Here is a 22,100-nt window from a genome sequence, read left to right on the forward strand (position 1 = left end):
ACAAAGTGCCACGCATGCTCAGAATAAATAAAGAGATGAAAGCTATTGGCTACTGCCCCGTTTATAGTCCCGACGTACGTGTTTTACGTCACCGCGTTCAGAATGATCGGATTTTCCGACAACTTTGTGTGACCGTGTGTATGCAAGACAAGTTTGAGCCAACATCCGTCGGAAAAAATCCATGGATTTTGTTGTCGGAATGTCCGATCAATGTCCGACCGTGTGTACGGGGCATTATACTAAATCAAATGTTGACTTGATTAACCTCCCTGGCGGTATGATTATTTCAGATTTTAGGTGCTGAAAGCGGTACCATTATTTTTGCATGGAAATGTGGCGTTTTATATTGTAGGCCTGTAATTCTTAGGAATAACTCACTGAAATCTGTCCAAACAAGAGTCTAGTAGACATCCTGGGTATGATAAAGTTTGAAACACAAAATCATAAATTATAATATAATAAATAACTATAAATAATAACAAATAATAATATAATAGTAATAATACTTTTTATTCAATAAATTTTAGTAAATAATATAAATCAAAAACACTGACATTTTTTTTGTCCAAACAAGAGTGCAATATTAGTAGTCATATTGCTTTTAGTAAACGTCTCGGGTATGGTAAATTTTAAAACAGGGTACAGCGCAAAGTCCGACGTCACAGTCAGGACAGTAGAACCGGGTTTCTTTTCTGGCTTTCCTTCCTGTGTCGTCACGTTTAGAGCAGCAAACCACACACATCCTTGTGGGTGCTGCCTTCTTTTCTGTTGGTGGAATGTGGTCCACAAAGTGTCGACCTGTCAGACGTTCCGGGTTCACAACGCCAGCAGCACGACGTCCAGATCGATTTACAGTGGTCGGTGTTTGGTGCTTCAGAAATATGAGTTCTGCAACTTTCCAAACGAAGTCTGCATGAATCACAGGCCTGTCACTCTTTTTTTTTAGAAGAATGAAAGCGTTCCACAGGCACTGTTCAAGAAGATGCCTGAAGATTTTTTTATAATATTTTTTTTGTTGCTTTCTCATAGCAGGGTAAAAAGTCATGGCCTGGTCAGCTCTGTCAACACCTCCCATTGTGTTGTTGTAGTCCATTACGACTTGAGGTTTCATAACATCTTTTCCAACTTTTGTATGTACCATGAGAGTAGAGGTGTTGTGAATGGTACTCATTAGGCACACATCTTTTTTATCTCGCCATCTTAGTGCCATCATTTTGCCTTTTTGCCAGGCAACTATTTCTCCTGCAGTGAGCTTTTTTTTGGCAAAGGTTGGCGGCATGTCACGCCGGTTAGCTCTAACAGTCCCGTAAGCATCTGTCTTGTGTTGTATAAGGAACTCATAGAGTTCTGGAGAAGTATAAAAATTATCTGTGGTTACACAGTACCCCTGATTCAACAATGGCTCAATCAAAGTGAGAACAGAAGCGGTTGCCATTCCATATTGACTGAATCTGTCGTTGAATTTCGTCCCTTTCCCGGTGTAAAGGACCGAATTCCATATATAACCAGTGCTGGCTTCACAGAGCATAAATGATTTTATGCCGAATCGCGCTCTCTTAGACGCGATGTACTGTATCCAGCTAAGTCTTCCTTTGTAGGCCATAAGACTTTCGTCGATACTGACGTCTGTCTGGTATATAGGTCTGCTGGAAATTTTTCTGAATAATTTGATATAAGTCCCAAATTTTTTTCAGTTTTGGAGCTGGATGAGAAGTCTCATCAAATTCGTCATTGTTTTGAAAATGCAGATATTTCATTATGAGTGAAAATTTGTATTCCGACATTATGGTGCCAAAAAAAGGAGTGGCTAATATTTTGTTGGTTGTCCAGTACCACTTTTGCAGGGGTTTGCCCACCACTCCCTGGAGAATAATTAGGCCCAGAAACTTCCAGATGTCCTCCTTGGTCACTGGTTCCCATTTTCTGCTCCTTGAAAACCTCTGCGGTATAGCAGCTTGTTGTTCCTGGTACCGATTGGTCTCTGTAACAATTATTTCTATGACCTCATCAGTCAAAAAGAGTTGGAGGTATCCCAAGGGGCTGTCATCTTCAACCTCCACTTTTATACCAGGCGCTCCGGTAAACGGGAATCTTGGGGGCGCTGCGTGCTCTGTACCGCAATCAATCGAGCACCAAGTCCGCACATCGCTGGGCAAAGTCGCAGGATCATCGCTGAAATCGCTTTCCGTGCCTGATGACGAACTTCCCCATGATTCGCTATCACTCACATCTGCAAGCAATTCTGTCTCGCTGTCGCTGTTTTCCAGCAGGTCATATGTCGCTTTTGATGTTGAAGCGCGCTTTTTGGATGCCATGGTCGCTTTGTAGTTTCCAGACACAAAGTACAGTAAAACTGCAGGCAGGGGCACTGGACAAAGCACTGGGGGGCAATCTGAGGTCAATTTTTTAATATTTATTATATTTTGTAATGTAATCCAATAGGATTACAATGTGTCAGTGTGTTTGTGCTTTATACATTTTGAATTTGCCGCCGGTTCCACCCCCTGCGTCGCTACGCTCGCAGGGAACGGAAGCCAGGGCACACAGTGGATCGGGCGGAAGATCCGGCCGCCGAACACAGCGGGAGAACATCGCGGGATCCCGGAGACAAGGTGAGTCGCGTCTTCCAGGATCCAGCGATGCGATCCCGAGTCTGGCTCGGGGTTACCGCTTTTGGTACTAAAATCTCACCCCGAGCCAGACTCGGGAATACCGCCAGGGGGGTTAAGTATAATACAACACTAGGGAGCTCCCTCCTATAATATAGCAAAATAACCACCCTGATATAGCAAAATAACCCAAGGCCTTATGTGTTACTGAACAGTCCTTTATCTTCTTTTCTTCTGCTAGCAACAAGGTAATTTTGTAATTCAAGGGTTAAAGAGGGAGTCCACCTAGAAAAAAAAAATATTAAAAGCCAGCAGCTACAAACACTGCAGCTGCTGACCTTTAAAAAATGGTCACTTACCGGTCCTGGAGTCCAGCGATGTTGGCAGCCGAGGCCGATCAATCGCTCGGCTCTGGGCTGCTGCCGCCGCCATTCCCTGTGAGGGAATCAGGAAGTGAAGCGTTGCGGCTTGACTTCCCGGTTCCCTACTGCGCATCCGCGAGTCGCGCTGCGCATTCTAAGTGGTCCCCACTTTTTCCTGGGACCTGTGTGTTTCCCAGGAGACAGCAGGGGAGTGCGGGAGGGGGCGTGACTCCCGCGGGAGTCTGTTCCCGGAAGTGGGTGCAGATACCTGTCTAATACAGGTATCTGCACCCCCCTCCCCACTGAAAGGTGCCAATTGTGGCACCGGAGGGGGGGGGGAGGAATCAGATGAGCGGAAGTTCCACTTTTGGGTGGAACTCCGCTTTAATGATTCCTTAACAGAAAAACCTGATATATAAAGCAAAGTCCTGATGCAGCAGAGCTATAACTAACTTTGATGTAGTGACTTAGTGTTGAATCCTCTTGACTTTGCTTGTGGGACTACAGGTCCCAGCAACTCTGTGTAAACTGATGTATGAAAGTGCGTGGGCCTCAGCCCTCTCACCCAACCAGGACAATGCTGTCAGGAGACTCCGCTCTGGTGTGCCGAGTTTTTCCTCCGCAGTATATCAGTTCGTTCGCTGTGGCCACACCGCCACGCTGTACTAATTCACAGACGGCCAGGAGTCCTCGGTTACCTCCTTCAAGGGTCTCTGGAACGATCACACTGCTGCTTCAGCACGCTGTGATGTAAGGCAGGATCGCTGGCTGCTGTTCCGCTCTGCACAAGGTAGGCCACAACTCTGTGAGACACACACCCACAGAGCGCTGCTGGCAGGCCATGCATCCCAGGAACAAGAGACCTAAGATGGCCGCTCCCAGCTTTTTTATAGGCTTCCCACAATGCAGTTCTGTTCCCTGAGGATTGTGGGAGTCACTATGCATTGTGGGCAGGTCAAGTTAATGTCAAGATATAAACAAACAAAAACTTCCAGGTCAACTTGAAAAGCGAAAAGAAAATAAAGATTCAGTCCTTTTGTACTTTGGCCACTAGATGGCGCCAGAGGATAAGATATAACATTAAAGCGGAGTTCCACCCAAATTTTGAACAATATCTGTATGTATTCTCTTCCTTGCCTAGATGCTGACATGCCGTTTAAAAAAATTTAAATCGCCGTAATTACTTTTTATTTTTCTATTCTTCTTTGCACTTCCTGGTTCTCCTCCCGTGGGAGTAGGCGTGTTTCTAGCCTCTCCCAGACTCCTGGGAGCTAGTCTCATGTTTCCCAGGATGCCACTGAGCATGTGCGGGAACGAGCGGTGAATGCTGGGAGCACAGCATTCACCACATCCAGGAAATAAATGCTTGTGGGTTTCAAATGCCCACAATGAAGATGGAAACCGCCTTCAGTGAATAATATAAGTTATTCTTTCCGACAAAATCTGACACAGGCGGACATATTACACACAATATGTGAGTATGTAATGCTGAGAAGAAAAGTTTGTGAATGAACTCAAAAAAAAAAAAAAGATAGATAGGTGGACCCCCGCTTTAACATTAAGTTACATCAAAAATGTGTCCCCGCTACAGATATATTGCTCACACAGGCCATGGGCATAGGGTGGAATTGCACCCCAAAATACATTTAGCTGATTCTCCTGAGTACGGGGATACCACATGTGGGACTTTTTGGGAGCCTAGCCGCGTACGGGGCCCCGAGAACCAAGCACCGCCTTTAGGATTTCTAGGGGTGTACATTTTTTATTTCACTCCTCACTACCTATCACAGTTTTGAAGGCCATAAAATGCCAGGACAGTTCAAACCCCCCCCCCCCCCCATGACCCCATTTTGGAAAGAAGACACCCCAAGCTATTTGCTGAGAGGCATGTTGAGTCCATGGAATATTTTATATTTTGCCACAAGTTGTGGGAAAATTAAAAAACTTTATTTATTTTTTTTTGCACAAAGTTGTCACTAAATGATATATTGCTCAAACATGCCATAGGCATATGTGGAATTACACCCCAAAATACATTCTGCTGCTTCTCCTGAGTATGGGGATACCACATATGTGGGACTTTTTGGGAGCCTAGCCGCGTACGGGGCCCCGAAAACCAATCACCGCCTTCAGAAAAAAAATTGTCTTTTTCCCGCAACTTGTGTCACAATATAAAATATTCCATGGACTCGACATGCCTCTCAGCAAATAGCTTGGGGTGTCTACTTTCCAAAATGGGGTCATTTGGGGGGGGGGGGTTTGAACTTTCCTGGCATTTTATGCACAACATTTAGAAGCTTATGTCACACATCACCCACTCTTCTAACCACTTGAAGACAAAGCCCTTTCTGACACTTTTTGTTTACATGAAAAAATAATTTTTTTTGCAAGAAAATTACTTTGAACCCCCAAACATTACATATTTTTTTTTTAAGCAAAGGCCCTACAGATTAAAATGGTGGGTGTTTCTTTTTTTTTTTCACACAGTATTTGTGCAGCGATTTTTCAAACGCATTTTTTTGGGAAAAAACACACTTTTTTTTTTTTTTTTAATGCACTATATTGCCCAAATGTTTGATGAAATAAAAAAGATGATCTTAGGCCGAGTACATGGATACCAAACATGACATGCTTTAAAATTGCGCACAAACGTGCAGTGGCGACAAACTACATAGATTTTTAAAAGCCTTTAAAAGCCTTTACAGGTTACCACTTTAGATTTACAGAGGAGGTCTACTGCTAAAATTACTGCCCTCGATCTGACCTTCGCGGTGATACCTCACATGCATGGTGCAATTGCTGTTTACATTGGACACCAGACCAACGCTTGCGTTCGCCTTTGCGCGAGAGCAGGGGGGGGGACAGGGGTGCTTTTTTTTTTTTTTTTTTGCTTTTTTTTTTTTTTTTGCTTTTTTATCTTATTTTTAAACTGTCCCTTTCATTTTTTTTAGCATATTGTTATGTCTATTGTTTATTATTATGTCAGGGAATGTAAATATCCCCTATGATAGCAATAGGTAGTGACAGGTACTCTTTTTTGAAAAAATTGGGCTCTATTAGACCCTAGATCTCTCCTCTGCCCTCAAAGCATCTGACCACACCAAGATCGATGTGATAAAATGCTTTCTCAATTTCCCAATGGCGCTGTTTACATTCGGCGAAATCTAAGTCATGAAATGCTCGTAGCTTCCGGTTTCTTAGGCCATAGAGATGATTGGAGCCATTCTGGTCTCTGATCAGCTCTATGGTCAGCTGGCCAAATCACCGGCTCCATTCTCAGGTTCCCTGTTGGGCCAGGAGAGCCAGAGAAAAACATGGAAGACGGTGGGAGGGGGGGACATTCCCTCCCACTGCTTGTAAAAGGAGTCTAGAGGCTAATTAGCCACTAGGATTGCTTTTACATGAAAGCCGACCGCTGGCTGAAAAGAATGATACCAAGATGATACCTAAACCTGCAGGCATCATTCTGGTATAACCACTCAAAGTCCAGCAACATACCAGTACATTGCTGGTCATTGTTGGGCATATATTGTAATCTTTTTCTTCATGCAGCCTGTGGGCTGAATGAAAAAAAGATATTGATCGGTGGGTATGCCCACCATTAGAATACCTCCCTTCATCCACCCACTTCTAATGATGGGCATACATGCACCATTTATAAATCCCGAAGCATGGGGGCATCCGCCCCAAAAGTTAGGAGCAAATCGCTCCTCCGCCCCTGCTGCCCCCACGCTTCGGCATATATCACCTCCGACAGCGCTGGAGTCACGGCTTTTTCTGTATCGTGGGAGCAAACGCTGTTGCTGTCAAGATATATAAATCCGCGCTGCAGCTGAATGGCGTACCTGAAGACAAAAAAATGGTTAACAATAAAACACAGTAAACAGTAAAGTATAAAAAATTGCATACCTGAAAAGCAAACATGATAAAACATAATAACAATAAAACATTGCAGAATAGAATACAGTAAAAAAAGAGCAGAACAATAGAGAGAGAATAGAGAGAGAGAGAGAACAATAAAACGACTATTTTTTTTTTTTATTTTATATATTTTTTGTGTTTTTTTTTTTTTTTTTTTTACACTTTTTTTTGTAACTGTAACTTTTATAACTGTAACCGGTTCCAGGTTCGGGTCTCTCAAAATGCGATGGCATCTTGGGAGACCCTGTGAAAATGTGCCTAGTCTGTGCAATGCTGTACCCTATGCTAATACTCAACTAGTGAATGGTAGCATTCAAAACATTCACCAATGCAAAGACCAGGATTGTCAGGACAGGAGGAACAATAATAGCGGGTGTCAGGCCTATATCCGCACTTTCCGCAGACACATGTTTTTTTGGGGGTTCGTTGGGTAGGGGTACTCGGGAGGACGTAAAGAAAATGCCTCTCATGCAGCCGACTGCATTTGGTTGGGGATGTGAATGGGGGAAGTACGGGCGCTGCAGAAGCGGTGGGTTCCCAATTAGGATTGGCGAATGCAGCAGGAAGGGCACTATGGGCACGACGGGCCTGTGTTTGTCTTTTTGGTGGCAGCGGGACACTACTTGTGCTTGCCACCTCACCAGCTTGAACTGCACTTATGGGACTCGCCACGTCACCAAGTGTTACTGCAGTGCTGGTTTGACTACGACCGGGGTGTACTAGGCCGCTGGTGCTTGCCAGTTCACCAAAACGCTACCAAAAAAACTGTTAGCGATCGCAGGGATCAGGCCTGACTCTGCGAACGCTGCAGTTTTGTGTTTAGTGTTTTGTAAGTGACAGTGATCGATCGATACTGCACTTGGGTGGGCTGGGCCGGGCTGGACGGAGGGGCAAAACGCAGGTGCTAGCAGGTATCTGGGCTGATCCCGCTAACACTGCGTTTTTGGGAACCTTAAACTGCTGGGGATGCTAGTATAGATCTGATCGGATCAGATATTGATCCGTTAAGATACTATACCACTAAGGGAGGCGTATGGTGCGTGCGTGGGTGTTAGCGGTACTGGCACTAACCTGACTCTGCCTGGGGCGACGCAGACCCTATCTGACCCTAAAACCTGTTATATCACCGCCGGGCGATCAGGGGGCTAAACCTTTATTAGGTAATAAACGGCGGGTGCCCTGACACTATAAAAAATAAACTAACTAACCAGCATCACCCGTAACAGTTATACGGTGATCACTGGTGAAAGGGTTAACTAGGGGGCAATCAGGGGGTTAAAACCTTTATTAGATAGTATATGGGGGTCCCTGTCGCTATAAAACGCTGACGGTGAACCTATATATTTACCTCCCTAACTAGCTTCACCAGTGACACTAATACAGCGATCAGAAAAACGATCGCTTAGTGACCTTGGCAACGGGGGGTGATCAAGGGGTTAAAACTTTATTAGGGGGAGTTGGGGGGGGTACCCTAGACCTAAAGGGGGCTAATACTAACTGCCCTACCACACTAACTGTCACAAACTGACACCAATGCAGTAATCAGAAAAAAAAAAACCTGCTATTGGTGTCACTGTGACGGGGGGGGGTGAAATGTGTGCCTAGTGTGTTTTACTGTAGTGTGTAGTGTTTGTGCACTACTCAGATGTCTTCTCTTCTCGGCGCCGGAACGGAAAATACCGACCCGAGGAGAGATGACATCACTTCCTCTGCTGCTGTTTACTATACAGCAGCTGAGGAAGATTCTCATTCGTTGGGAGCGATCGCGAGGGGGTGGCCACGAATGAGTGGTCTCCCCCTCAGCCTGGATCGCTCCCCTAACGAAGCCGACCGCCTCAGGCACCGGGTATGTGATTCTGCCTGCCCGTGCCATTCTGCCGCAGTACATCTGCGTTAGGCGGTCGGCAAGTGGTTAATCTATCCAAAATGGAAAAAAAAAGTGTTGCCTATAGTTCTACTTTAAGCACAAATTTCTGATAATTTTATGGAGAGGACTAAGAAGATAAAACCATGCCAAAAGCAGAAAACATAGCACACTGAGGAAGGTTTGTGGTCCAGGATGATACGACAGTCAAAATTAGAAGTGCCACCCCCCCACCACCACCACCACCACCACTGTTGCGGAATGCTGGCCGCCCACATACCGGAAGCAGTGAGGCCGCTTTATCGGGGCGCTAGACTAATTTGCCTATCAGCCCAGTCCACTCCATAAGACTGGCCTTACACTGTGTAATAGCGCCAGTGTAGTGCAAGCCAACAGGGACTCTTTCCGTGCTGCCCCACTGCAAAGTGCTGCCCTAGGCCGGGGCCTTGTCCGCCTAGGCCAGCATACAGCGTTGGGAACACCCATGTGATCCGATTCCAGTGCGGGGAAAAAAACAGTTCCTGCAGCATTTTCATGGGAATCCAATGGGAGTAATTCACATTGCACAGACATCACATGTGATGCGGTGTGAATCACATGCAATGTCTGTGTTCACAATAGTGTGAAGACAACTGACTGAGGAAACCTAGAATAAGTGGAGAGGGTCTAGCCAGGGCTAAACTAACTAGCACCAAACAGGAGGGAAGGACAAAAGATACCAAAATCACATTAGTAAACTAGTTGCAGCAGCCAGAAACCGCCACTAGATGTCAGTATACTACAGCAAAAATGATCACCATAGGCTTTTCAATACATCAAAGAAAAATACATTCACTGGCCACTTTATTAGGTACCCCTTGCTAGTCCCAGGTTGGTCCCACTTTTGCCTTCAGAACTGCCTTCATTCTTCGTGGCATAAATTCAACAAGGTGTTGGAAATATTCTTCAGAGATTTTGGTTCATATTGAGGCTGCATTCACACTACAGCATTTTGAATTTGGCAGCGCTGATGTGTGAATGATAAATCGTGGAACTTGTGTTTGAGATGCCATCCATTTGAATGACACCTCAAATCGCGGTGCGGCTCTGCCGCGATTGTCACATGATAAAGCATGCTGCAATTGCAGCAATCCGCATTGTGGGGCACATGTCGCCCAAAAAGAAGCTCCAGAACTTTTTTTGGGCGACATGCTTCCTGCGATGCGGATTGCCGGTGGCAGCACACAGCCAATACACAACTATAATAAGTCTCCGCATACAGACAGGCGAGCGCCAGTTAATGTCGGCATTTTCTCCTGCCCAGGTGCAGCATACATCCTCCCTTAGACATGAATGGCTGTGTGTAGCTCTATACACCACTACAATCATAAACAGGAATATAGCATGTAAGTATATAGTATGCGAGAGATGTTCTATGTTTTGCACATGCCTGTATGCATACCTCCCAACATTTTTAGATGAGGGACACCTACTAACAAACGCATGTAGGCATAGGACACGCCCCCTGCCACACCCCCTTAAAGGAGAATTGACCAAAAAAAAGGTTAAAGTGGAGTTCCACCAAAAAAAAAAAAAAAAAAAATGGCATTAACGTGCATGAAATAAATAAAAAAAAAACATTTGGAGAATTTTTTTTTTTTTTTTTATATACTTACCTTTTTATGCCTGTTGCTATGTGGTCCCTCAAAATCTGCCTCCTTCAGCGTCTAGGCTCCTGACGTCACTTCCCTCGGTGCAGGAAGGGAGATCACCTCTCCCCCCTCCCTCTAGGCAATCATCTGGGAGATGATTGCGTGGCCAACCACGGTGCGCGGCGCGGCTCGCGCATGTGCAGTGGGTGTTACAATGCCAAGCGGAGGAGGAGATGAGCAGGGCTTTGATCCCCCACATCGCTGGACCCTGGGATAGGTAAGTGTCCGATTATTAAAAGTCAGCAGCTGCAGTATTTGTAGTTGCTGACTTTTATTTTATTTTTTTTAAGCGGGCTCCACTGTAATCAAACCCACAAGTGCTTTTTTTTACCACTACTATTCCTTTATATTGGTTTTAAAAGTGTACAAATGAAGCAATTTAGAATTTGGATGAAAGGTTTAGCACTGGGAAACACTTTTTGAATGATAAAAAGTGCATTTTATACACAACTATATAGATCAGACCAAAATGAGGGGAAAATGAGGAGGAATGAGGGACAGAGGGACATTACTCCAAATCAGGGACAGTCCCTCGAAATCCGGGACAATTGGGAGCTATGCTGTATGTTATGTGAATGTTTATAAGAGCACCAGAATACACCCGAGTACAGCAGCCATTCATGTCTATAAGAGGCTGAATGCCGCACCTGGGTTTCCCGGACCAGAGGAAGACGCCAACATTTACGCTGAACCAGGTCAGTGAAAGAAAATACAAAATTTTGTGTTGTCACCAGAATAGGAATAGAGGGGAAATTCTCCATTGGGGACACCTGGTGACACCTCAGGATTCCCTAACTTTGGTGGGATTTCCTCTCACTTCCTGTTGTGGGTATGTGACAGGAAGTGAAGGGAATCTCCCACAAAGAAATAAAAACTCTCCAAAATAGTTTTGAAAAAAGAGGCATAGGTTAGGACTAGGGATGAGCTTCGAGTTCGAGTCGAACTCATGTTCGACTCGAACATTGGCTGTTCGCAAGTTCACCGAACAGCGAACAATTTGGGGTGTTCGCGGCAAATTCGAATGCCGCGGAACACCCTTTAAAAGTCTATGGGAGAAATCAAAAGGGTCTGGTATGGAATTTAGGGGGAACCCCACGTCATTTTTTTTTTTAAATTTTGGCCGGGGTTCCCCTTAATATCCATACCAGACCTGAAGGGCCTGGTATGGAATTTAGGAGGACTCCCACGTCATTTTTTTTTTTTAATTTTGGTTCGGGGTTCCCCTTTGGGGAATTCCCATGCCGTTTTTATCAATGAACTTCTATGTGTATTGTCGGCAATGCAATAGCCGCGGGTAGTTTTAAATGAGTTTTTTCCTTCAAAATGTCATTTTGCTGTCAGACTGTTCTAAACACAGGAAACATGTGCCCCTTTACAGGCATACTATAGACACCCCCCCAGGTACGAAATTTAAAGGGATATTACACTTTTATTGATTGACTTTAAGCATTATTAAAATCACTGCTCCTGAAAAAACGGCCGTTTTTAAAACTTTTTTTTGCATTGATCCATGTCCCCTGGGGCAGGACCCAGGTCCCCAAACACTTTTTATGACAATAACTTGCATATTAGCCTTTAAAATTAGCACTTTTGATTTCTCCCATAGACTTTTAAAGGGTGTTCCGCGGCATTCGAATTTGCCGCGAACACCCCAAATTGTTCGCTGTTCGGTGAACTTGCGAACAGCCAATGTTCGAGTCGAACATGAGTTCGACTCGAACTCGAAGCTCATCCCTAGTCCTAACCTATGCCTCTTTTTTCAATATGAATATGGGATGGAAACACACACTAAACACTATATATACCATTGCTGTGGTCTTGTGTCATATGCCTAGTTATTATATTTACTTGCTATCACTGGAATATCTTTGTTATATCCTAGTCATGTTATCTATCCAGGTTGATACTCGGGGGGTGGATCTTTTCCATCCCCGGGAGCTGCGCCGCGCACCGCTGCTATCCCCCTATCCCCCTGATCCACCAGTCATGGGATCGGGGGCGTGTGTCCGCTGTGCGTCGACGCCACGCCCCGCACGTCGGCGCGTTTGGCGTCAATTGACGTCACGCGCCGCCGTGACGCTGTTTCCACCTGGCGTGCATATTGATGGAGGCCGGAGGTTGCCTATATAGGCGCTAGTCACCTTAGTGGGCTGCCTCCTCTCCTCCCTCCTAGCACGTCTTAGCGTGACGTTGGGGGTTTACCTCGGTGGCTGGCGGGCTGAGACTCTGTCATCTTAGGTAATCTCCTTACACCATGTTTTCTTTATTCCCCTCTTTACACCTGTCCTCACTCTATCTGCCTTGCACTATCCCTTCACTTTGTTCGTTTGGTGTTGTGGTGGGCTCTCTTTGTCCTTTCACTCCACCGGTCTCCCGAACACTATCTGTCTGTTTTTCCTATGTTCACTCCACTGTTACTTCACCTTGTCTCACACTCTATTTTACACTTAGTGGCTATCCAACAGTACTTGTTCTTTACCTATACGTATTTTATTTTATTTATCTACAGTTATCTTGGGTCAATGCTCTATCTTACACCACCATGTTGGAAACCTAGGTGAACTTTTTCACTACTCACTGCTCCACGGCGTCCTATACTGCCTCGCCCTGCCGCCCCGTGGTTGCCTCCTCAGCTCCCGTGGGGTTGATATATCCACCCCTGGTTATCTCCTACCATCATGAACGTTCCTATATATGCCCTACTATTATTATACCATATATCTACAGGTAAGAGTGGTAGAACTAGCGGTTTTGCTTTCCCTCTTCCTGTTGTAATTAAATATTATTTATTACTACTTTACACGTTACTCTAGATATTTCCAGATAGCTGCTCCTGATGAGTGGACAAACTTCCACGAAACGCGTCGAGCAATACAACTGAACATTCATAACTTTTTGACATGTCACAACAGATTGTATCTATTATGGGCATTTTAGGTTTTTAGCCATCAGTTGGATTTTAATACAATATGGATTACGTATACACATGTGGGGTGTAATTTTGATGACGCTGCAATCTATCTATGTTACAATGTATAACATGTTACTATGCTACTATTATATGTTCTACTGCCATGTTTTTATATACTTTGTACCTTATGTATTGACTATATGCGAGTATCATCTATTGCACCTTGTTTCTCATGTGGTATCAATAAATTTACATTTTTATACATCTGATGACTCAGCCTGCCCTAGTGATGTGTTTCATATAAAGTCCCCATTGCTCCCCTTTTTCCCCTAGTCCCTTTATTTTTCTCAGATATAATTGGATGGAGACCTGTGTACTGGATGGTCATGGTCTCATATAAAGTCCTAACCTATGCCTCTTTTTTCAATTTTTCTTTTAATCAGGAAAACGGGTTTCACACCCACTTCTGACTGGACGGATTGAGGATCAGTGTTTCAACAGCGAAAATTCATTCTCTGTAGTAACACAGCTGGGTGGGCTCCGTTCGCATTCTCTGCGACCCGAGCCCACCCTATTTTGAAGCCTATTAGAGCCTCTAGCACGATGCCTGCACCTCCAGGCATCATCCCAATATTGATCGTTTCAGCTGGCGATACTTATCTGGCAGGAGTGATCTGAGTGGCTAATTAGCCACTGGATCACTTCTGCGGGTGGCGGAAGGGGGTCCCACGCCAGGGTTGCCACCTGTCCGGGATTTGAATCATGTGTCTGGGTTAGAGTCAACCTGAAACCCGGACACATTATTCAGACAGGAATGTGGCTTGGAACAGGGCCCGAGAGTGAGGGGGCACTATGTGCTCCACATTACTATTCTCTTTAGAGTCTGTTACAATCCTATAGTGTATATTAAAAATAAAAAAAATTGCTGTGCGCCACTACAGTGTTCAGGTTTGGCTTGAAGAGAAAGTGGCAACCCTATCCCACGCCCATCCCGCCGCTGCCTCTTCTGAGCTCTCCGGTCCCATTGCGGAAGCCGGGAGGTAAGAGTGGTAGAACTAGCGGTTTTGCTTTCCCTCTTCCTGTTGTAATTAAATATTATTTATTACTACTTTACACGTTACTCTAGATATTTCCAGATAGCTGCTCCTGATGAGTGGACAAACTTCCACGAAACGCGTCGAGCAATACAACTGAACATTCATAACTTTTTGACATGTCACAACAGATTGTATCTATTATGGGCATTTTAGGTTTTTAGCCATCAGTTGGATTTTAATACAATATGGATTACGTATACACATGTGGGGTGTAATTTTGATGACGCTGCAATCTATCTATGTTACAATGTATAACATGTTACTATGCTACTATTATATGTTCTACTGCCATGTTTTTATATACTTTGTACCTTATGTATTGACTATATGCGAGTATCATCTATTGCACCTTGTTTCTCATGTGGTATCAATAAATTTACATTTTTATACATCTGATGACTCAGCCTGCCCTAGTGATGTGTTTCATATAAAGTCCCCATTGCTCCCCTTTTTCCCCTAGTCCCTTTATTTTTCTCAGATATAATTGGATGGAGACCTGTGTACTGGATGGTCATGGTCTCATATAAAGTCCTAACCTATGCCTCTTTTTTCAATTTTTCTTTTAATCAGGAAAACGGGTTTCACACCCACTTCTGACTGGACGGATTGAGGATCAGTGTTTCAACAGCGAAAATTCATTCTCTGTAGTAACACAGCTGGGTGGGCTCCGTTCGCATTCTCTGCGACCCGAGCCCACCCTATTTTGAAGCCTATTAGAGCCTCTAGCACGATGCCTGCACCTCCAGGCATCATCCCAATATTGATCGTTTCAGCTGGCGATACTTATCTGGCAGGAGTGATCTGAGTGGCTAATTAGCCACTGGATCACTTCTGCGGGTGGCGGAAGGGGGTCCCACGCCAGGGTTGCCACCTGTCCGGGATTTGAATCATGTGTCTGGGTTAGAGTCAACCTGAAACCCGGACACATTATTCAGACAGGAATGTGGCTTGGAACAGGGCCCGAGAGTGAGGGGGCACTATGTGCTCCACATTACTATTCTCTTTAGAGTCTGTTACAATCCTATAGTGTATATTAAAAATAAAAAAAATTGCTGTGCGCCACTACAGTGTTCAGGTTTGGCTTGAAGAGAAAGTGGCAACCCTATCCCACGCCCATCCCGCCGCTGCCTCTTCTGAGCTCTCCGGTCCCATTGCGGAAGCCGGGAGCAATGCGGCTGGCGGCGATGGCGGCCCTGTACAGAGAGAGAGGAACTGACGTCGTTCTCCTGTCTCTGTAATCTCGGAAACCGGGAGCGACGAGTAGATCGGTTCCGTCCCTTTGTTTACTTGGCCACCAGCGGCCATGTAAGTAGCCGATCAGACCGATCTGTGTGCGATCGGCTACATGGGAGGCCAGAGGAGAGATTTGGGGTCTAATAGACCCACAAATCTCTCCATAAAGAGGACCTGTCACGGCCCATACTATCACAAGGAATGTTGTTCATCCCCTGTGATTACAATAAAGTTAGTACAAAAAAAAGTGTAAGAAAAAATATTTTTGTATAAAATAAATACCGTATTTATCGGCATATAACACGCACAGGCGTATAACACGCACATTCGTTTTAAGACGGAAGTTTCAGGAAAAAAACTAAAATTTTAAATAAGGAACTTTTAAGCAAAATAAGGGTCAGTGCCCATCTGCAGCCTCACCGTTGTCATCAATGCAGCCTGATCAATGCGCACCTGCTGCCTCACCATTGCCATCAATGCAGCATCACCATTGCCATCAATGCAGCAGCCTCACCATTGCCCTCAATGCAGCAGCCTCACCATTGCCCTCAATGCAGCAGCCTCACCATTGCCTTCAATGCAGCAGCCTCACCATTGCCATATTGCCATCAGTGCAGCCTGATCGATGTCCATCTGCAGCCGAGAGGGGGGTGGGACGAGCGCCGACAGATTACATACAGTGAGAATCTCCTATGATAGACAGAACACTGGTCCAATGGCTGCCCAGGAGACAAAACTTCCTATTACAGAGGCTGCCAAGTAAACAGGAAATTCTCACTGTATGTAATTTGATGGCGCTTGTCTCGTCCCCCTCCCTGTCCCCTCCGAGGCAGCTAAAATTGAAGTATTGGCGTATAACGCGCACGTGCTATTTGCACCCAATTTTCATGGTGAAAAAGTGAGTGTTATATGCCAATAAATACAGTAAATAAATGATCATTTTAAAAAATTTAAAGCACCCCCACATCCCAACGTGCTTACACGCAAATGCGAACGCATACGTTACTCCCGCACACATATGTAAACGGCGATCGAACCATGCATGTGAGGTATTGTTGTGAACGTCAAAGTGAGAGCAATAATTCTAGCACCAGACTTCCTGTGTCACTCTAAACTGCTAACGCGTAAAGGCGTTTACAGCGTCGCTTTTGGAGAATTTTAACCACCGTAGCTTGCCGCCATTCCACGGGCGGATGCAATTTTAAAGCCTGACATGTTAGGTATCTATTTACTCTCCGTAACATCATCTTTCACATTATAAAAAAAAAAAAAAAAAAAAATCTGGGCTAACTTTAGTGTTTTGTTTTTTTTTTTTTCAATTTGTGAAAGTGTTTTTTTTTTTTCCAACAAAATTGTGTTTAAAAACTGTGTGAAATAAAAAATTGCAACACCCACCATTTTATTCTTTTATACTGTAGGGTCTCTGATTGAGATATATATATATATATATATATATATATATATATATATATATATATATATATATATATATATATATATATATATATATATATATATAAAATGTTTGTGGGTTCTAAGTAATTTTCTAGCAAAAAAAAAATACATCACCATTATGTAGCCATACCAGATTGTTGTCCATGTAGGGGATGGGGGAAGCTTTCTTTTCTATCTATTAGGTATTGAAAAGTTTGTGTTCCCTAAATATATTTTAGCATAGCTCCTCCCCACTGTAATGGCCACGTATTTTTAAGGAGGGTTGAGAGTAGAGGTTTGGGCTACAACAAAATGGCTGCCCCCGTGCAGTCAGCTGTGCGCTCGCGTGATCTAGCCGCGCTGCTGATGTCAATGGGTGCGACGTGTTGTTGTGATAGAGGAGGACGCTGCACCACGAGAGGTGAGGCTGGGAGGTGATCCTCAGACTACAAGGGATCCCTCCAGACACGCTGGGACTTGTGGTTCCTCTATTAGCTGAAGAGCCATAGAATGTTTGCATTGCGGTTTCTAGCCCCTCATCCCCCTCTATAGTTATTGTTAGTCTATTATTTCACAGTGTGTAGATGTGAGAGGAGCCTCCCCCTCCCCCCTCCAGGGAATCATGTCCTGCACTAGGAAGAATGGTGCCATTTGCATGCTGGGAGGGGGCATCCAGCAGGAAGGGGCCCGGGGCTCCTAGGTGGAGGTTGGTTTTGGACAGTTTGTCATTGTGGAAAAATGGATCTGTGCATTGCCCATGTGGGTTCCCTAAGTCCTCGGTCACACCTGTGCGATGTTATGGGGGTTCGTCGCACTTGGGCTGCCCTACGCCTGACAAAAGCCCTAAAGTAGCTCCTGCACCTGGTTTTAGTAGCGAGCCTTGTGCATGTTTGTAACGAGAGAGAGAGAGAATAATTTTTTTTTTTTTGCTAGCTGCGTTTGTGGCATCATTTAAGAAATGGTGTTTTTGGAAACATGCGCAAAAATTTTGCATTTCTGTGCCTGTTCCCGGAACACAAAGGTGTGAACGGAGCCTGCGGGACCCTCGGCCTAGGTTCACACTGTAGAAGGTATGGAAATTGTGTAAGTCGCACACATTCCCTGACCCACATGCCGCTCTTTTTGAATACGTGTGTGCGCGCCCTGTTCTTAATGGCACCCCCATGCATTGGAAAATGCGGTGCGTTTTAGGTGTATGAGACTGCATGGAGCTGCAGCATTATGGGATTCTGTGTGGTTGCGTTTAAAAAAAAAAAAAAAGGGGGGTCAGGGACTTTTTCTCTGCGTTTTTCCTGCAGATGTGCCACACAGGACTTGCTACAGTTTCAACCTGGGCTCACGCCATGTGCGTTGATCAGCACATTAAGGTTGCACTGATATCGGTGCCGATACTTGTGCAAATGCTCTGATGCCTTTACGGTGTGATCTGAGCCCATACAAAGTGGGCTCAAATCACACTGCACAGAATTGTATGATTCTTGTCTGAATGACATGGGGCTCTCCCCACTACTGTGTGAAATCAGGCTAGTCGTAGTGACTTCAGCCTGGGTTCACATAGGGCTGGGCGATTTTCTCAAAAAAAAAAAAAAAAAAAATCTACGAAAATTATTTATTTTTTAAAAAAAACTCCTATTCACGATTCGAATCGAGGGTTGTGTTTTTGTGTGGGGTGTGTTTTTTTTGTTTTTTTTGACACCGCGCCGATCCTGAGGGGCTGCGGGCAGGAGTTTTTAGGCGAGGCTTCGGCCTAATCTGCTGCGTCCGGCCTTGCGGACTAGGGCAAGGCGGCGTCCGGCCTTGTGGACTAGGCCGAAGCCACGGCCTTGCCTAAAAACTCCTGCCCGCAGCTCCTCAGGACCGGCGCAGTGAAAATAAAAAATATCAAAAAATTTCGATTTGCTTAAATTTTGAATCGATTTGACCTCTCAACTCGATTTAAAATTTTTTTTTTTTTTTTTTTTTTTTTTTTACCCCCCCCCCTCCCTAGGTTCACAGGAGCAGTGCAGGAAACCGAATGCGATTCAAACAGGAATCGCACCACATTCTTGTTAAATTGCATGCGATTCTTTTGGATTTTGAACCACTCTTTCGCCAACTGCTCCAAGTCCCTCAGATTAGAGGGGTTCCTTTTCCCAACTGCTATTGAGATTTCTTCTTTTTCTATGGGATTTAGATCTGGACTCATTGCTGGCCAGTTCAGTACCCTCCAGCGCTTTGTCTTAAACCATTTCTGGGTGTTTTTTTGTTTTGACGTGAGCTTTGGGTCATTGTTGTGCTGTAAGACCCATGACCTCTGAACTTTCTGACACTGGGCCTTGCATTGCACCCCAGAATTCATTGGGTAGTCTTCAAATTTCATAATGCCATACACACGGTCAAGACTGTGTCAGCAATGGGGTCTTCCTGGGTCTCCTACCATAGTATCCCTTTTCATTCTGATGCCGACATATAGTGTGAGCTCACAGTCTATATTCCCATCGCACACGTTCCTGGAATAAGCTCTTAAAGTGATTGTAAATGCTCGTGGTGGGGTTTTTTTTTTTTTTTGTTTTTTTTTTTTTTGTTTTTTTGTTTTTTTTCCCCCCCACTATAAAAATAACAAATATACTTACCTGCTCTGTGTAGTGGATTTGCATAGAGCAGCCTGGGTCCTCCTCCTCGCGTCCCTCTTCTGTGATCCAGGAACCCCCCCGCCCCAATCACCGGTGTTTCTCTGGCTCCCCTGAGAAAAGATCCGAAGCCATAATGTGTTTACTGATGGGTTCGATGTACAGCAGACCATCTAAGCGCCCCCTTTATTTGTCTATGTACTGTATACATTCATTAGCAGGTAAACTCATCAGAGAGAGGAGCTCAGGTGGTCTTCTGTATATCGGATTCATCAATAGATACATAGATTGATTGTGGAGTGGAGGATAAACCACGTGGGAGTCGGCAACCTGGAACTACATCTGTATATTTGCCCGAGCAGCATTGGAAGTCTTGTGACGTGCTATCCTATGCTGCGGATTTGCTTGGAGTCAATGTGTGTGAACTATGTTTTGCCTATCGGATAGGAAGGGGGAGAACTTGCATGCTGGCTTATCTAAGGGAAATAACCGGGATTGGGAAAATCCAGCTTCATATACAGTGGTTTGTGTTCATTGTACATATTCATTCTGTCATTCTTCCATGTGTGTTTTGTTTTTTATTTCCATTTAGGAACCATGATGAACTCTTCTCAGGGTACGGTGGGTAGTGACCCCGTCATCCTTGCCACAGCTGGATATGACCACACTGTGCGATTTTGGCAAGCCCACAGTGGCATCTGTACCCGCACAGTGCAGCATCAAGACTCTGTATCCTTTCCAGTAGATTAAGTGACTGTGACTTGTGATTAAGACTTGTGCTTTTGAGAATATATATATATATATATATATATATATATATATATATATATATATATATATATATATATATATATATATATATATATATATATATATATATATATATTTTATTCTCAAACATGTTATACTTGCCTCCTCTGTGCAGTTGGTTTTGCACAGGGCAACCCAGATCCTCCTCCTCTCTGGTCCCTCTTTGCTGCTCCTGGCCCCTCCTTCCTGTTGAGTGCACCCCACAGCCAGCAGCTTCCTATGGGGGCACCCCTGCCGTATCACAGCTCTGTGTCCATTCAGACTTGGAGCCTCGACCCTCCCTCCCTTCTCCCTCCCTCTCTCCCCACCTCCCCCACCTCCCCCTCCTCCCCTGATTGGCTCCCATGGCTGTTAGTCAGTTAGCCAATGGCGCAGCTGCTGTGTCTCAGCCAATCAGGAGTGTCCTGGATGGCTTAGAAACTCGTGTACATCGCTGGAGAGGGTTGGGGCTCAGGTAAGTAATTAGTGGGTGCTGGGGAGGCTGCTACACACAGATGGCTTTTTATCTTAATGCATTAGGATAAAAACGTTTGCCTTTACAGCTCCTTTTCTTGTACAGAAAGAGAGCTGTAGCTAGAATAAGGCTGACCATACACAGTTCGAATCTTGGCTGTTCCTGCAGGAACCGGCAGAGATTCAAAACCTTAATGGGTAGGCTGAATGTACTAAGTTGATTGCTCAACCTGGCTACAACCAGCCTGCCGCATTCTTTTATGATTATCGCTAGGGGCTGCTATAGCTGCTAGCGATAATCACTGTCTTCTGGTGGGGACAATTGCTCAGCAGGAGGGATTCCCCTGTCAGCATTGTCTGTTGATTTGGGGGTGGGGGGGATGAATCATGCAAACTTGGTTGCAGGAAGAGGGAAAGAAATCCACACCATGTATGGCCTTCCTTAAACTGAAGTTTAATTTGCCCATTTTAATTTCTCTGGTTCCTTCTTTCCCTCCTCATTAACATGCTAATTACATTTTTTTTAAATGAGACCTTTCGTTTTTATTGCATACCTTTATTTTAGATCCAGTGATGTCATTACTGAGTGTCTGTGCTTCCCTATGCAATGCAGGTAGATAATGGCTGGTGGGAGGGGCCGGCAGAGTGCTGTACATGGCTTCCTGAAAACCTCAAACCACCCTGCCTCAGTCCTGGCTCTTGCAAGGGGGTTATGCAAATCTCAAAATGTCTTGCTGGGTGCATGTCAGTCTGGAGATTTCTAGGCCGGCTGTATTTGCGTGCAGCAAACACCCACATGTGATGCTTAGTCTCCATGTCTGATAGGATTGAAATCTAATGAATGTAAGGGACAGTCAGGGGAAATGAGCTGGATATTGCTGGATGTTCTGCAGCCAAGAAATGAGGCCAGTTCTATCTATTGTTGCAGCTTCTAGTGCACACTGTGAGAAGCTCTAGTCACATACAGCCCCTCTGTGAGCATGTGGAAGGAGTTTGACTCTTTCCTGGAGAAACTCTATAAAAGGAATCATTGGCCACATTAGAGGTTGAATTCCTCCTCTCCATTAATGTAGCTAATGATTGGCATGGCATAGCATGTGGGATCT

The 22,100-nt window shown here is 44.7% G+C and overlaps 1 protein-coding gene across 1 annotated transcript in view; it reads left to right on the plus strand.

Annotated features, from left to right (window-relative positions):
• Nucleotides 1-17,408: 17,408 nt before the first annotated feature.
• The window catches only part of MLST8 (MTOR associated protein, LST8 homolog), a gene marked incomplete in the record, with an annotated part of 13,063 nt that continues 8,371 nt past the window's right edge, over nt 17,409-22,100 (plus strand). Inside the window, 2 exon segments of the mRNA XM_073636489.1 lie at nt 17,409-17,543; nt 20,324-20,460. Coding sequence (XP_073492590.1) covers nt 17,435-17,543; nt 20,324-20,460 — 246 coding nt within the window.

The sequence above is a fragment of the Aquarana catesbeiana genome, linkage group LG06 (assembly GCF_042186555.1).
Source record: "Aquarana catesbeiana isolate 2022-GZ linkage group LG06, ASM4218655v1, whole genome shotgun sequence".
NCBI classification, from domain to species: Eukaryota; Metazoa; Chordata; class Amphibia; order Anura; family Ranidae; genus Aquarana; species Aquarana catesbeiana.